The 15,787-nt window shown below is 40.2% G+C and overlaps 1 protein-coding gene across 2 annotated transcripts; it reads right to left on the bottom strand.

The window, feature by feature from the left end:
• Positions 1-203: 203 nt before the first annotated feature.
• LOC116717248 (kinesin-like protein KIFC3) lies at positions 204-11,447 on the bottom strand. 2 transcript variants are annotated; one of them, XM_032558476.1, is made up of 20 exons: positions 11,273-11,447; positions 10,949-11,080; positions 10,641-10,734; positions 10,379-10,530; positions 10,032-10,284; positions 7,691-7,863; positions 7,298-7,363; positions 6,288-6,425; positions 6,003-6,200; positions 5,741-5,914; positions 4,973-5,120; positions 4,763-4,893; positions 4,569-4,680; positions 4,314-4,495; positions 4,123-4,227; positions 2,792-2,922; positions 2,587-2,707; positions 2,369-2,498; positions 2,043-2,272; positions 204-1,966 (listed from the first exon to the last, which is right to left on the bottom strand). In XM_032558476.1, exons 2-20 carry the CDS (start codon positions 11,057-11,059, stop codon positions 1,841-1,843), a joined length of 2,775 nt encoding a protein of 924 aa, XP_032414367.1. In that variant the 5' UTR covers positions 11,060-11,080; positions 11,273-11,447; the 3' UTR covers positions 204-1,840. The 2 variants fall into 2 exon arrangements, with proteins under 2 accessions (XP_032414367.1, XP_032414366.1); XM_032558475.1 differs by having other exon boundaries at positions 2,786-2,922.
• Between the last annotated feature and the right edge of the window lie 4,340 nt (positions 11,448-15,787).

A 15,787-nucleotide genomic window follows, 5' to 3' on the forward strand; every position in this document is an offset into this window, starting at 1 on the left:
CCATCCATTCGTCTTTTCATTTTTTCCAGTTTCTCTGTTTTAATACCTGACAAAAAATGTCTAACATTAAAAATATTGTTTATACATTTTTTTAAAAAATTAAACTGAGAAAAAAAACAAGAATTATAAAAAGTAAATATACAATAAAATAAGAATATTGATACAAAAAACTTAGACACAACTATAATGAAAAAATGGCAAAGTGTAAATATCTTTTGAGTTTTGCTACGTTTTTACTGATCACTCTTTTCTGAACACACTGAGACACATTTTAATTACTGTACACATTTATTGAGAAAATTACCTGAAGATTCACACTCTACCACTGAAATGCCTCCTGATAGGAACTGCTACATGATGTTTTGCTACATTAGAATCAAAAGCACATTTTGATTCAGTGGATAAAAACTGATGAACACATATGACCAATAAATAAGCTTTTAGTATTTTGTGAAACATTCACCAGTGACCTCTCTTGCAAGCTGAACTAAAATGCTGCTCTTTCACAATAAAGTGCATCTTCTATCTCTAGGCCCACTCCACCTGCATCAGGAGTTATTGCACAGTTCATTTCAGACAAGGCCACCAGCTCCCCTCAAATCAACCTCTGTTCACATCTGTAAAGGCAAATGATCAAGGCGAATCTAAGCGTTCAGTCACTGCTTTTTGAATTTTTCACAGAAACGACATAAATATGGGTCTTAAATGCACCTGCAGCTCATAATTTAGCTGTTCCTACACACTACAGCTTCAAAATGCGCTGCATCAGCAATGACAGCCTACAGACATCCACAGCAAGATGGGTGGCAAAGGGTGCACAAACTAAAGTGCTGATACTGTGACTCTGAATCAGGATGTACCATGACACAGCTCTAAACAGTGCGACGATCACCGAGGTTGTGATTAAATCCAGATTCTCCTATACAATAAAAATAAACAGCATTTCAAGGAAGAATCAGGTTTTTCAGCTGAGAGAGAGGCAGAATAAATATTCCTGACTGCATGCAGGTCAACTAATGATAAAGGGTTTTTACTGAATATGGCGGAGAGGAACAAAACTTGACCTCAAACTGCAGACCTCCACAGATTTAGCCCTTAATCAGGTTTGCAGCTGATCCTTTTGATACTTTAGTGTTGAAAGTAGCTGGTGGGATAAAGGTGAGCGTGCCTGCAAAAGTATTCATACTCCTCATAAGTTTTTCACATTGGTAACTGCAAAAATGTTCATCGTTTATTGGGGTTTTATGTGATAGACAAACACAAGGTAGTGCATCATTTTGAAGGAGGAGAAAATTAAGGTTTCAATACGTTTTAAATACGTTATGCATTTGTCTTCAACTACTTTACTCTCGTACTCTAACGAGAGTACACAGCAACTACACAGCAGGGGCCTAAAGACAATGCTATGTATAGATTAACCATAATTGTGCTAAAATGGCCTAGTCAATGTCCAGGCCCAAGATGAGAATCCAACTAAAAATCTGCGGCAAAACTTGAAAACTGATGTTCAGAGCTGCAAAGACTGAGCCTGAGATATTTTGCAAGGAAGAATCGTTAGACATACCCCAAAGCCTCGCTGGTGTATTAAAGCAAAACTAGTTCTGTAAAGTATTTTCTGTAGGAGGCTAAAGTATACATGCATGCAGCACAGTTGTAAAATGGGCACCTTTTACAGACGCACTTCACAGTTATGCACAACCGTGTGCTGATCTTATCAAATAAAACCCCAATAAAATACAGTAAATGCTATAGCTTTACATAATGAGGAAAAATTCAAGGAGTGTGAATACTTTTGCCAGGTGCTTTAATACTGTAGGATTCTGTGGTGGATTCAAGGCCGTCAGTCACACTGGCCTCCGCCAGATTCGATCTTCCTGGCTGCAGGACCCAGCTCCACTTTACAAACCCTCTGAGCAAACTTCAGAGAGCATAACGTCTCGCCCACGTTGCTTTCCAGCGCAGACACCTTCGGTGGAATGATTTAACTCAGTTAGTAACGCTGTAAGAATCGGTTGACGGATGAGCTTAAGGATTTCTCTTACCTGCACCACCATGACGGTCTTGCTGCCTTTGCCGAGGGAGTCCTGTAATAAGTAGGTAAGGCGAGAGTTCCTGAAGGGGATGTGGGTGTGGCGACCCCGAAGAGCCTGAATGACGTCCCCGAGCGCCAGCAGGGAGCGGTTGATGTTCTGGGCCTCCTTCAGCCGCTCCCCTTCGGCTCCAGACTTCCAGACCCGCTCGGAGCCGGCCAGGTCCACCAGGTTCATCTTACCTGAACAACGAAGAGTGAATTCACAGAACTGATTTGTCTTTGAAAGACAAAACTCCTGACAGTTTGTGCTGAGAAGGAGAAAAATGCATGACTGACCGGTGGTTTTGGAGCCAGAGGCAAGGTCAGTACCCTGGACGGTGATGCACAGCAGAGCGTGGGAGCGTGAGCTGTGCTGGTTCATCTGAGTGCCAAAAGTGATCCTGTTCCTACGAGCCATGGCTAAAATCTTTAAAAACAATAATAAAAAAAAAAACCCTTAAGCATCAGTAATGTAATCATGAATGGTGATTAAAACGGTAGGAGATCGTTCCCACCTTCTTAATGTGCTGAAAGTTCCTAACTTCTATAACCCTGAGGCCTGGAACGTGCAGCTGTCCTGTTCCATCTGGGTTGATCTTTATGTCCAACTTCTCTCCATCCTTACTCAGCAGGTCTCTGAAAGATAAACCTTACTTAACCTCCTTTTGTCACAATATATGTTACAGTATGTCACCTCTGGTCAAAAAGCAGCACCTGTACCTCAGCACCTCATTGTAAATCTCCACAGAGCTGACTGTGACTGTGTAGGTCCACATGTCTTTTCTCTCTTCGATCTCACTGAAGAGATGTTTCAGAGCTCGCTGGTTGATTCCTGGGTTTTCCACACTGCCCTGGATAACAAGAAGTGGCCATATTATGTTGTTGGATCTTGACATTGTAACACAGCCACCATTTTTGATTTCTTTATGATCCTGTTGGCTAGGTGGCAATGGCATCTGAAACTTTTCAGTCATGAGAAACTTATGGAGAGGCAGTTAATTTTATAGGAAGGAAAAGTGCTAAGTTAAACTATTGCCCTAAAATATTGAGCAGGAAAAGAAGAGCTTTGGTAATGTTATTCATTCATAAATTCAGCTATTCTGTTAGTAAGAGTGAATCTACACTGCAGACCTCTCTTACAACTATGACAGAAAACGAAAACCAAACAGGAAAAAACAATATTGTGTTGTGGTTTCACAAATAAGATTTTTTTTATTTAGTCATTTACATTTAAAAAAAATATATAAATAATAATAATAATTAAATATTTATTTACATTTTTTGCAGAGCCTTTTCCTAACATTTTTTTTTATAAAATCAGGATTTTATAAGTATAGAAGTGATTAAAGGACAAAGCTTAGAAATAAATTCAGGAGCACTATCTCATAACGAGATGCAAGACTTGTTGAAAAAAAGAAACTTACTCGTTATAATGAGGTTTATATCTTGTTATAATGAGAAAGTTTCTTGTTTAAGTGATATATGAAAACATACATTCCTCTGACTTTACAGCTTGATGAAAATGCATAAAGGAGCTCGCTGTTATTCTCCTTCTCATCCTGTTTCTTCTGGACGACATCTAAAAATCCCAACAACTATTTCTGTTTCACTGTAACAACATTATTACTTTGGTTTCACTGAGATATAAATCTGGTCATAATGAGTTTTTTCTTAATCTTGCGAAAAGCAGAAAGTTTTCTCGTTTTAATAAACTCTATGGCTAATGTGCCAGTCTAATTCACATGTTTGAAGACAAATGAAAATCATTTGCTTAAATATTAACTATTATCAATAATATGTCATCTCATAAATCTGCTTTTACATGGTAAAAGCAACCAGACCAACCATTCTGTTTGCTTGTGCTGTCGGCACTGAACACAAGAATAATATTTTCTTTAAAACACAAACAAATGTAGTAATAAATTACAATGCGTGCGTCTAATTAAAAAATGTGCCATTATTATGAGTTTTTTTTTAATATCAACAAATGACCTTTGTCAGTGTGTGCACTGACGAAGGTCATGCAGCCATGCTATAAAATTAGTGTTTACCTCCATGGTGTAGGTTTTTCCAGAGCCTGTCTGCCCATATGCAAATATGCAGACATGGTAGCCATCAATGCAGGACGTCACAAGAGGTTCAATCTCCTGAAAGATCTGTTTAAACCAAACCAACAGTGAGGTGTGGGGTCAGAGGTCATGTCACAGTAACGTGTTCTTTAAGTCTTTGTCTTTTCCACTACCTCTTCCTGTGTGGCGCGTGGCTGGAAGACCTTGTCCAACTCAAAGCTGCGACCTTTTCCCTTGTTCAACACGGTGAGGGAGGACTCGTTGTTGGGGTCCGTTGTCACAACAACAGACTGGCCTTCCTCATGCTGGTCCTCCTTCAGCACAGGCTTGACCCGGCACAGCACACGGATGTTGCCTGAAACAGAGAGAAGGCTCAGAGAGTTAACAGTTTTACTGTATTTACTGGAGCAAACGTGACTCTTCCTCACCTTTCAGCTCCACCAGCTGCTCATGGAGCTTCCTACGCAGGGCCACTTCCTTCCTGTATTTCTCCAGAAGGTCCTTGTTGGCTTCAGACATCTCACTGATAGCTGCTGAGATCTACCAAAGAGAAAACGCAGCGTGGAATCTCAGAAGTCTGATGTTTCTTTCCACCAAATACAGGAGTTCAGGTCTGAATTACCTGCTTTTTGGCTTCATTGATAGCTGCACCGTAAAACTCTGAGAAGTTCCGAACTTGACTCCTTAGGCTGGTATAGTCTGTCTTCATGGAGCGCAAGGTTGGAGGGAGAGCTGTTAGACGCTTCTGCAAAGCTGAGAGAGAAAATAAGGCGTGAAGAAATATTCTCTGATTAAGCAGAACGTCTTGTGAGCAGAAGCAGAAGCGACTGACTGAAGAATTGGTCCTGCAGGTTCTGAAAGTGTTCAGCGGAGCAGCTGGCAGCAGCCTTCACCGCCTCCTCCTTTCTCTCCTCCAAGTGGCCGATCTCCTTCAGCAGTTCCTCTCGCAGGTGACTAATTTCTCGTTCGTACGCTGCAATCTGTAAATATTTTATCACAACAGTTTATCAGCCTGTTAGCTTTACATTTACAGTGACTTAACTCTACACTGTATTGTTATAGAACAACAAGAGGGTAGAACTTTTATTTTATTTTCTATCGTCGGATCAGCGGTTCATCACATTGACTTTAAATTATATCCAAACATTAACGGTTTTAGTGGCGTACAGCTAGCAGTAATGTAGAGAAAAACAAAGTAACGAGTGATGTTCACAATTTGCAGGACTTTGTAAAGCTACTTGGCATTTTTACCAAATAAATACAATGAACTTGATTTTTATGTGATGGTCGCATACAAAGTAGTGCATAATTGGGAATTGGACTGTGATTTAAGAGTGGGCTTTGACTGGGCCATTCTAATACATAAAAAAAGATTTAATTTAAACTGTATGATTAAGGTTGCTGCTTCAATGTAATCCTTTGACCTCGTCTCAAGTATTTTGGAGCCTCCTACAATGTTTAATGCATAATGCTGACATTGTTTTATGAGCTCTCACTGCATTAAAAAACCTCCATGAAACTTTATGGTCATCCATGTTCTCCAACAAACCGAGGGATTCAAAGAAAAATCATCCTGAAAGTTGAAACCTTTAGTGCTTACCTTGTGCTGCAGATTGCAGCTATATTCATCCGACTTCCTGATCTGTTCCTCCAGCTGTTTGCACCTCTCATTCTGACTGGACAGCCTTTCAGACAGCACCTCATTCCTCTGTCTGGCTTTGGTCAGCTGCTTCACTGTGGCCGGCGATTCCACCTCCACTGTCTGCGTGACGTACTGCAAAGAAGATTTACATCTTTTCAGGATCATATAAATATACCTGAGTCCCTCTGGAATCCATCACAAGCCCATTGAGATGGTTCACCTTCACAACTGGCTCCTTTCCTCTTTCTTTATTCAGCTCCAGCTCCAGCTCCCTCACTCTGTCTTCCCGTTTTCTCAGCTCCTCTCCTCTTCTCCACTCTCTGTGTTCGCTCTTCCTCTCCAGCTGTGAGAGCTGCTCAGCCCGCTGCTGCAGGGACGTCTCCAGCTGCTGAACTCGGCCACGAAGGTTCTCGTTCTCCTGTCGTGTAAAACGAAGTAAGTGTGCGTGTTAACGGCGGGTTGACTGGCACACATGTGAGCTTGGAGCTGAACTGCAGCCTCTCACCTTGATGAGCATGGTGTTGGATTGAGACGGGATGACCGACAGCTGCTGCAGGAGGCCTTGTGTGACGCTCAGGCTCTGCTTCAGGCTCTCGTTCTCAGCCGACAGACAGAGAACTCGCTTCTCTGAGTCCGTGGCTCCCTGAGGGTAAAGTCAACAATAAAATGAAAAAAAGAAAACTGGCACTCATTGGTTTTGCTCATCATGAGACTTTTTTTTTTGTCTGACACATTGTTAGTAAGATACCTTTTTGTAAATACATTAATTTTAAAATCTTAAATCCAAATTATGAACACAGGAGTGAATTTTAATAAAACTAAAGAGATGGTTTGATGAAACCCTTGATTTAAATAAAACAAAAAAAAATATTTGGCGGTTGGTTTGACAGTCAGCAACAACTGAAAAATGCTACAGGAAATGTTCATGTACTCTTTCATTTATCTTCTGATAACACAACGCCTTTCTGTTGGAAATCTTCTTTAAATTATATAATAAGAGCATCACAGTCTATTGCAGAGCTACAGTATGTCAAATCAAAGACATCATAAATGCATGCTGTGTAGTTAATGTAAATATGCTTATGTTTTTAGGACTGAGAGAGCTTTATATTGCTAAAATTATGTTTAAACCTCCAAGCTGTGTCTAAATGTTTATTCAGATCAGACAGGATAAATATGACATAAAAGTGTGAAAGCTAAAATGAGAAATGTCAAAATTCTAAAATAATTTTAAAAATGGTAGATCAAATAAGCATAGCATTAACTACTCCTTTGGTACTTTAATTTTATGATATATTTATACAGTATATATATTTCCTTCTTTTTCTTCTTTTCCTTCATATACAGTACAGACCAAAAGTTTGGACACACTTTCTAATTGAATTCAATGAGAAGCTGGGTGGTGCTTGACATTTACAGAGCTATTTTTATAACGTATTTAGAGTGGCTCTGCTGATTGCTTGAAAAGTGACAAACACTTGATGAATGACTCAGTCAATATCTTGCAGGACTCACAGTGGCTGTTCTCAGTCTCGATAGCTCCTCCTCACGCTCCTCTATGCAGCTCTTCAGCTCATCAATCTAAAAAACATGAAAGCAATTTCAAACTTTTATTAGATGTGTCAGAATGAATACTTGTTTTTCTATTATCAGTAGAAGAATGTGAAATATTTGAACTAGCCTCTTATTATGTGGGAATATTTTACATCTAAGATGCATTTCTCTGCTTATATTAAATAGAAGTGGCACTCGTTCAAAATATCAAAATGAAAATTACAGTTTTGATGGTCTGCTTTTACAATACATGGGTGCATAAGTTTAAATCCATGCTCCAAGAAACACAAGCTCGCTTCATAATACATAATATACATGTTCAGTATTCATATTTATTAAAAACCAGCTGTGTACCTGCTGCTGAAAGGCCTGTATGCGGGTATGCCTGTCTCTTTCTTTTTGCTCCAGCTGTGAGTGCAGCAGACACAGCTCTCCTCTCAGTTTGCTTCTCTCCCCCTGCAGCCCATACAGGGACTCCACCAGCCGGTGGAGACCAGCTGGATTCCCCACATCACTGCTACACTCACCTGGAAGACAGGAAACAAAACCAATGACATCCAGCACAATCAGCTATTTAATCCCACTGATGTTCTTAGGGCAAAAACTGCAGCCATGAATTTACTGAAATAAAATTTGCTTTTTGTATTTATTCAAATTCTTTGTTTTTTCTTTATTATAATGTGATTGATAATGCGAAACATTTCTGTGTGTGTAAAGACATTATTTACAAGACTGCAGTCACAGTCAGTATGAATGCTACTTTTTTTTACTCAGAGCCAACTCTTCATTTCTCTAACATTTCCACGGCAGGCTGAAAAGCTCACGTGTAAATCTAATATTCATTACCATTGAAAGTGGACCAACTTTTTCTTTTCTTTTTTTTTGCATCCATAGTCACTGTGTGCTACCGCTGACATCATTGTGCTCGTGTCCTACTTCCCATCCCAAGATGCAAATTTAAAGACATGAATTATAATAATGCAACTCAGCAAACCTTTTTAAAACCACCCTGTACTCCAACCTGAGCTGAAGCAGCATGACTAACAATGTTTCCATCACTTTTCCTCCGCCTCAATGATTTATCAGGCTCTTTCGTCTCCTATTTTCATTTCGCAACTTTATGCTAATTTTATCAACATTGCATGTCAGGTTTGTCCTTGTGGAGAGGTCACGGAAAGAAATCTGCAGAAGGAATTAAACAGGACTGTACATTTTAAGGTAGCAGCTTAAAATTATGGGTAAAAAAATCTTTTAAACCAATAAATGTATTTGTAAAACTCTTGTGAGCTAAATAGAAAACAGCCTTAACAGTTATAACCCAGCCATATTCGCTGACATCCTGCATATTCATGATATACAGTACCACTCAGACCTGCACTTTGTATTACACCTATAAAAAAAGGGATAGAAATAAACAGAATAGCCTTGTGACCACCGGGACCTCGGGCTATTTTTATCCCAACACGTTTACACGTGCTACCCCAGCATGTGCCAGACCTTGTAGCTCCATTTGCTCTGGTTTAAACAGCATCAGCAGACATGTTTTATTCAAGTCAACACAGCTGAGATCCAGCAACTCAGGGGAGTCATGAGATCCTCTTAAATTTATCCGTAAAACTGAGACAAATCTGCTCATTCAGGGAGCTGCATATTTATGTACCTGTTAACAAGCTGCACAGCATGGAGTGACACTTTATGAGCGCTGCTTAGGGTTTCTGATCTGAGGTCAGACAACCAGTCTGTGGTTACATCTGAATCACAGCAGGTACACACAGGCTCTGAGAACCACGGGGCTGGTCTGGTTTTTGTGACGACACAGCTGCTGAAAAACATCTGGCAAATCTAATCCTTTTTGCTTTACTCGTGTCTCAGATGTTAGAAAAAATGTACAGAGCATGTGAAAGAACATGCCAATCAATCCCAATTCTTTAAAGCTGATTTGTTATAAAAAGTCACATGGTCTTAAGATGACATTCAAGTTCCAGTGACGTTTCCTGCACAGCTACTCTGCTGAAAATGATCATTGAGCAGACATGCGTGTAAAGAGTCCAGTTCTTCCAGTTAGCTCTACTGTGCATGCACCTGCTGCACAGCCAGTACCATCACCATCATTCCAGTCAACACAAAAGGGAAAATATAAGAAAAGCATCCCTTCGCTCATCAGTTAGGAAGAAAGAAGCCTTTTGAGCAAACTATAGTGGTACAAGTTCAAACTGAATGCACGTCTACTGTACTGGAAAATACCAAAACAAGCGAGAGTTGGCATTTACTGATTCAACGAGTGGCCTAAATCAGATGGAAGAACTCAAAGAGAAATTTGACAAGATTTATACTTGCTAGATTTATAACAACAATCATCGTTATTATTTGCGTGTGGGAGTCATTCGAGTCAAATTCAAGCTCAAATGTCGTCACCCGGAACACACATAGAGCTGTATTAGTTATTGTTTTGTTGTTGTTTTTTTCCTACAGTGTGTTTTTAAAAGGTGTTTTGTGAAATCCTGCAGTGGAAATCCATACTTCATTAACCACAGGTGTTTTTATTGCCTGTTAGTGATCACAATAAAGCTTGTAGATCGTATTTTCAACAAAGTCTATGACCTTTACATCTGTCTGTTTTTCATGATCCCTTCACAGCATGGGAGTGATAACCTCTCCCCCTCTCCCTATGCTCCCCACCACCCTCCTGTCTCACCCTCGCTCAGGGGGCTGGGACTCTGCTGCTGACTGATGGCCTCCTCCAGGCTGCTTATGATGCTGTTCTTGTCTCTGATGCGCTGGCGGTAGGAGGCCCGCAGAGTCTTCATCTGACGGCGGTGCTGGACGCGGTGCCTCTTCAGCTGGACCCGGTACTGGTCGGCCTGTTGTTGCAGCTGCTGGAAGTGGGAGTACTGCTCCAGAAAGCTTAGCAAGTGGGACATCACTGCCACCAGGGGAGACTCAGCCAACTGTGTGATGAGGAAACACGTCCTTAAAGTTTATCAACCTGGTGGGGGCTTAGGGGTGAATTCATGTTAGCCTGCTGCATCAAGTGTTAGATACATTTCCTGTTGCCTCCAGCTGAACCTGAGAGGCTCTCCTCTTCTCTGTCTCCTGTTTGAAAGACAAAAAAGCTGCCAGAGGAGTGCATGCTGGGATGTCTGGGGCATTATCCTCATCTTCATCACTCAGTTCGTCACTGTCGCTGCTGCTGCCTGGTCAAACATTAGGAGAACAGAATGAAGGACTGTTTGTGCTAAATATTTAAAGCGTAAGTGGGACCTCCTCATGTAGGACATGCATGCTTTCTTTCTCATGAACTCACTTGATTCACTAAATCGAGCACAAGATTTTTTTGTTCTGGAGGCGTGGCCATCTCGTCTCCTGCTCCTTGTTTCCATGGAAACAGGTTCTGACTCCTGTGCACAGCATCGTATTCAAGGGTCAGACACAAAACACACACACACATGCACATGGTTTTACAAAAGAAACACATATTCCAAATCCAGACATGTGCACAATTACATGCAATAAAAATCCAGCACTATGAGGCAACCTGTGGCCTGATTGATGTTTCCAAAAATATCTGAGCAGAAAATCTCTGAGGATGCAAAATGATGTGGCTAGACTCACATCTGGGGAAGCTCCACAGGCTCCATCCAAGGCTTCCTCCTCTTCCTCCTCCTCCTCCTTCCTGAAGACAGTGTAGAAGATGTAGACTAAAAGCGAATAGAAGGCGTACATCTCCACGCTGTCAGAGAGCTCCTGCAAATGATAAATGAACCCGCTGATTTAGTTATTGTGAAACTGGCATAAAAATGATCAGACTTAATCTTAAAATAGAGAAATCAATCATCTAAATGTGCATGTTGAGATTTATTTTTTATGATGCACTGGAACCTCTCAAGCATTTTTTCTATTTTCATTTCATCCAGCTGAATTAATTGTCTTCTGTACCTCATCAAACGACTTCTCCCTCCCGATAATAGGAGCCTGTGATTCCAGCCCTTTGTATTCCGATGTCACGGTCCATCTGTGTTGTCAATCCCAACTCCTCCCATGCAGCTCCTTTTCTCAGGAGCTGCTAGAAGATCCCTGCACCGCCTGGCTCATTCTGTTCTCCTCATCCTTTTTCCTCCCCTTCCTTTTCTCCTTCTCTCCACTTTGCTCCATCCACCAGCTGCAGCTCCACGGAGCATGCTCAGTAGGCTACGGCTTCCTGAGCCGCTGCAGTGGTGCAGCTGCAGATGCAGACAGATTTTATGGAGAGAATGGGGTGATAGAGCCGATGATGACAACGCTGGCCTGGCTTGGCAGAAAAGGAAGAGGTGATTCATTTCATTCTTCTGAGTATGTGAAATAAACAAACATTGCAGGTTGTTGATTTTAAGCAGGTGAGTAGTGAAACAAAGAAAGTTGCGAAAAGTTACTGAACAAAAATGAATCTTAAAGAATGCAGATTACACAAACTTTATTGCCTTTTATTGGTATTTATTAGTTAGGCTAACACTGAGTAGCACATGATTATAAAATGTAAAGGGAGAAAAAAAACAGTTTTCAAGTAATGGAAAAAAATTTGAAAATGGTATATTTATATGTATTCAGTGCCCTTTACTTGTACAACCCAAAAACAAATTGAAACTAAATGAAAGTGCCCTTTTTAATAAATAGATTGCACCTGTATTAAATTAAATTTCTGAATTAATAAATGTTGTGGGGAGATTTATAAAGGAGTTTGGTTGTAAAACTACATGCAAAGCTCTGAATATCTCATTAGAACTGTTTGATCCATCATCTGAAAATGGAAAGAGCATAGAACAACAGAAAACCTACCAAAAATAGCCATCTGCAGAAACTGACAGGCTGGACAAGAAGAGCATTCAAAGAGCCCCTGGTAACTCTGGAGGAGCTGCAGAAATCCACAACCCATAGCAGAATTTAACGCAACAGCTGTCGGTTGCACACTCAGCAAATCTGATCTTTATGAGATCCAACACCGCAAACATTCAACTTTTAGTTCTGAAAGTAAATGCAATGTGAGGTGGAGAACTAACACTGCGCATAACTCTGAAGCAGCAGAAGGTTTGGGGTGAGGATGAAGGTCAACCTTCATCTGATGAAGGACGACCCCAAACATACAACTAGAGCAACGGTGGAAAATCCCTAATAGAAAATACTGAAGTTTGGGATTGCAATACAACAACTTGTTTTGGTCATAAGACAGATTAATTACTTTTGAAATATATACATTTTTACAGTAAAAATAAGAAAGGAACAGGCAACTCTATAAACATTCGTCTTTATGACTAATATGTCCTGAAATGACTTAGAATGCAAAAAAGAAAAACTATTTCCAACATTCCCCTCAGAGTTTGGATTGGAGCCACAGATGTTTTACATATACTGCAGTGAACCAGTTTAGGCAGCCGCTGAAACCCTGGGAGACAAGCTGCAGCATCTTTTCCTGTAGCTCACTGCAAAACAGAGATGTGATGAGCATCAAACTATGACGGAGATAAAGGTAGAGCTTTGACCACTGCAGATATTTCTGAGAGTGCTGAGGCTGCAGAGCAAAGGCTTCCTAAACTCTGGAAGCAAAGGGTGTTTCTGCTTGCCTCAGTCCAAAATAAAAACACAAGCAGGTAAAAACAGACATTAGCAACACCAACTTGACAAGAATTAAGCAAAAACAGATAGAAACTTAGAAAACACAAAAAAAGAATATTTTGACTTTTACCTGCAACTCCTACATTTTTCAGTTTTTATCACTGCAACAAAACAACGGAGAATTTGAACGCACAGCTGGGAATTATCACACTGGTTTTGTGTATTTATGTGTTTTTATTCAATCCCAGATCATTTGATATTCAAATGAAGTCTGACTTAGTTTCATCAAATTTCATTAAAATACTATCTGGCATTAAAACAATGGACTTACTGCAAGGGACTGCTTTCCAACAGACGTCCTAGTTTTTTAAAATGTTAATTAGCGAAACATTAGTTAGACCTACTTATTTAGTTTTAGCTCATGTAATACTGTGCAAAAGCTTTAAGGCAAACCTGATTTCTTTATCTTGCTACCAAGGGATCAAACTGATCTCCTAAGGAGGCCTTTATCAGCTGATCTCAGGATCAACTGAAATCTTCCTGCTTTTTATTAAAATTCCCATTTTCCGTTTTTACGCATGCATGGGGAGACAGAAATGATCTTGATTTACACTGCACATAAAAAAACTACAAAAAACAGTGCTGCATGGCAAAGGCAAACCACAACCAAAAGTAATAAAACAACAAACCCACATAATAAAACAAAGTGATAAGTTAACAGGAATAAATTGCATTTATAATATAAAAAAATACATTGAAATATGAACACAAAAATTACGAAAATAAAATAAATACATATGAAACAGGATATATAAATGTGGTAATCTGTAGTCTAAAAAGCACTACTCAGATCCATAAACTATCATAGCAGAGCTTCTTAAATCAACAATTCAAATGTCGTTTCACCCTCTGAAAAAAGAGCCTTTTAAAGGTTTAATGCCCAACTAAATGTCGTCATCAATACGGTCATCCCCAAAAAACATTTTGAGCTCATTTCAAACTATTTTCTCAGGATTTTAGAGATAAAAGGCAGCTTAAAAATGGATTAGTTACAATATTGTATATAAATTCTACAATATTAATACACAAATGATCTGGTCTTCAACAGGTCGTAAACATTAAGTATACAAAAACACAGAGCAGATACCATAATGTTATTAAATGAAAAGATTGTAAATAAATATGCATAAAACTATTGTAGTTGAATTCCTGAAATTGTGTTGTGGATTCTGGTATTAGTGTGCCATCCTAAGAATATCATAGGCCAACTTCTGGAAAACCCTCTGATAACTTTCTGGAGGTTCCCTGCTGCAAAGTAAATGTCAAAAACTCACAGAGAATATGTGAATTACAGCAACAAAAAAGTGTCTGCTGCTGTAAAAAAGTGTTCAACCTTATAATGGTGGAAATGTACATTGTTTTTAGATAATCTGTTCAGCCAAGTTAGGTTATTTTGTGTCCCTTTACCTTTTGTAATGAACACTTCACCTCTGCAAAACAAAAATCACCACTAATTTACACATTTATTGGTCAGCCACATCCAACAGAAACTTGTTGAGGGCTTTTGTTGAAAGCCAACAGCCTATTGACAACGACCCCTTTAGAAGACATTTCATAAGTCCTTCTGAAGCAGGTGGAGAAATCAGAGGAGAAAAAGCGTTTGTGTCGGCCCTCTGTGCCAGAAGTAACGGGAGGCTGAGGGCCACGCCGCCTGCGGCCCCTATTGCATTCCCTGCAAACAGACACACAGTCAGGCAGCAGGACAGAGAAGACAGCCCGAGGGAGCGAGTCAGGACAGTGAGCGTCTCTGCTGAGAGCCAGTCTGAGAGTCCGAGAAGCAGACAGGAGCCGCACAGGAGAACACGAGCCGTGTTGTGGTCCTGACTGAGCCACAGGAGGTCGAAGGAAACCAAAGCCGGAGCCAGAACCTCCCCGGTCCATTCTGCTTCTTTCTGAAGTGTGGAGGCATGGAAAAGGCAAAGAGCTGCAGAGAACCCGAGCAGGAAGAAGCCAACAGAGGGCCCCCTGTGGTCCTATAAAGAAAGACAGTATGAACACATTCATGGTATGTGGTGAGTGTAGATTTATGCAGGCACAATGTGTGTAGGAAGAGTGACAGAAAGGAAATAGTTACAACTTAGTCTGTAGGTTTTAAAGAGCAAGTCCCACCTACGAATTGTTACTTTGACAAGAGAAAACGCATTTTTCATTTTAGAGAGCTTCACTCAATGTGTTTTAGTGAGTTATGTCCTGCGTTTTTATTGCATTTAGTCTTAAAATATATGCCTACCTTAAAGAGTCTATAGGAGGAGTGCAGGGCTGTTGCACACAAAACACTGTTGGAACCAGAGGTGACCCAGTCCATTACATGGGACGCCATTGATCCTGATGCAAATACACGTCTGAAAACATCCGACAGTCTGCCAACTGGCAACACGCAGATAACATCAAAGAAAGTCTAAATAAACGCATTTCACGAAAGTTATTAAAACATATCAGGATGTGGACCAATAAGGCTTCCTTACAGATAATAATAAAGGATAAAACAGCAAACTCATCGGGCAGGAACAATCAACGGGTTGTTTTTACACGTGGTCAAGCCCTAAAGTCCAGTGCGCAAGCGCCAAAAGAATGCGTTCAATGTTGCTGGTAAAAGCTGAACTGTACCAGTTTCTTACGCACCAACAGCCCGTCACGTACCAACAACCGACAATGTTTAGTAACTCAAGTTCTTTTCTTCTATATTCTGATGTTATGTTATGCAAACCTGGATCCCTATTTGCATCAAGTTCCAACTGTATGACTAACTAATTCCCTATTTATGTTAAGAAGCAATTAAGTGGTTTTTTTTAATAGCCGGCGAGT

This window comes from Xiphophorus hellerii, chromosome 3 (assembly GCF_003331165.1).
Source record: "Xiphophorus hellerii strain 12219 chromosome 3, Xiphophorus_hellerii-4.1, whole genome shotgun sequence".
In the NCBI taxonomy this organism is placed as follows: Eukaryota; Metazoa; Chordata; class Actinopteri; order Cyprinodontiformes; family Poeciliidae; genus Xiphophorus; species Xiphophorus hellerii.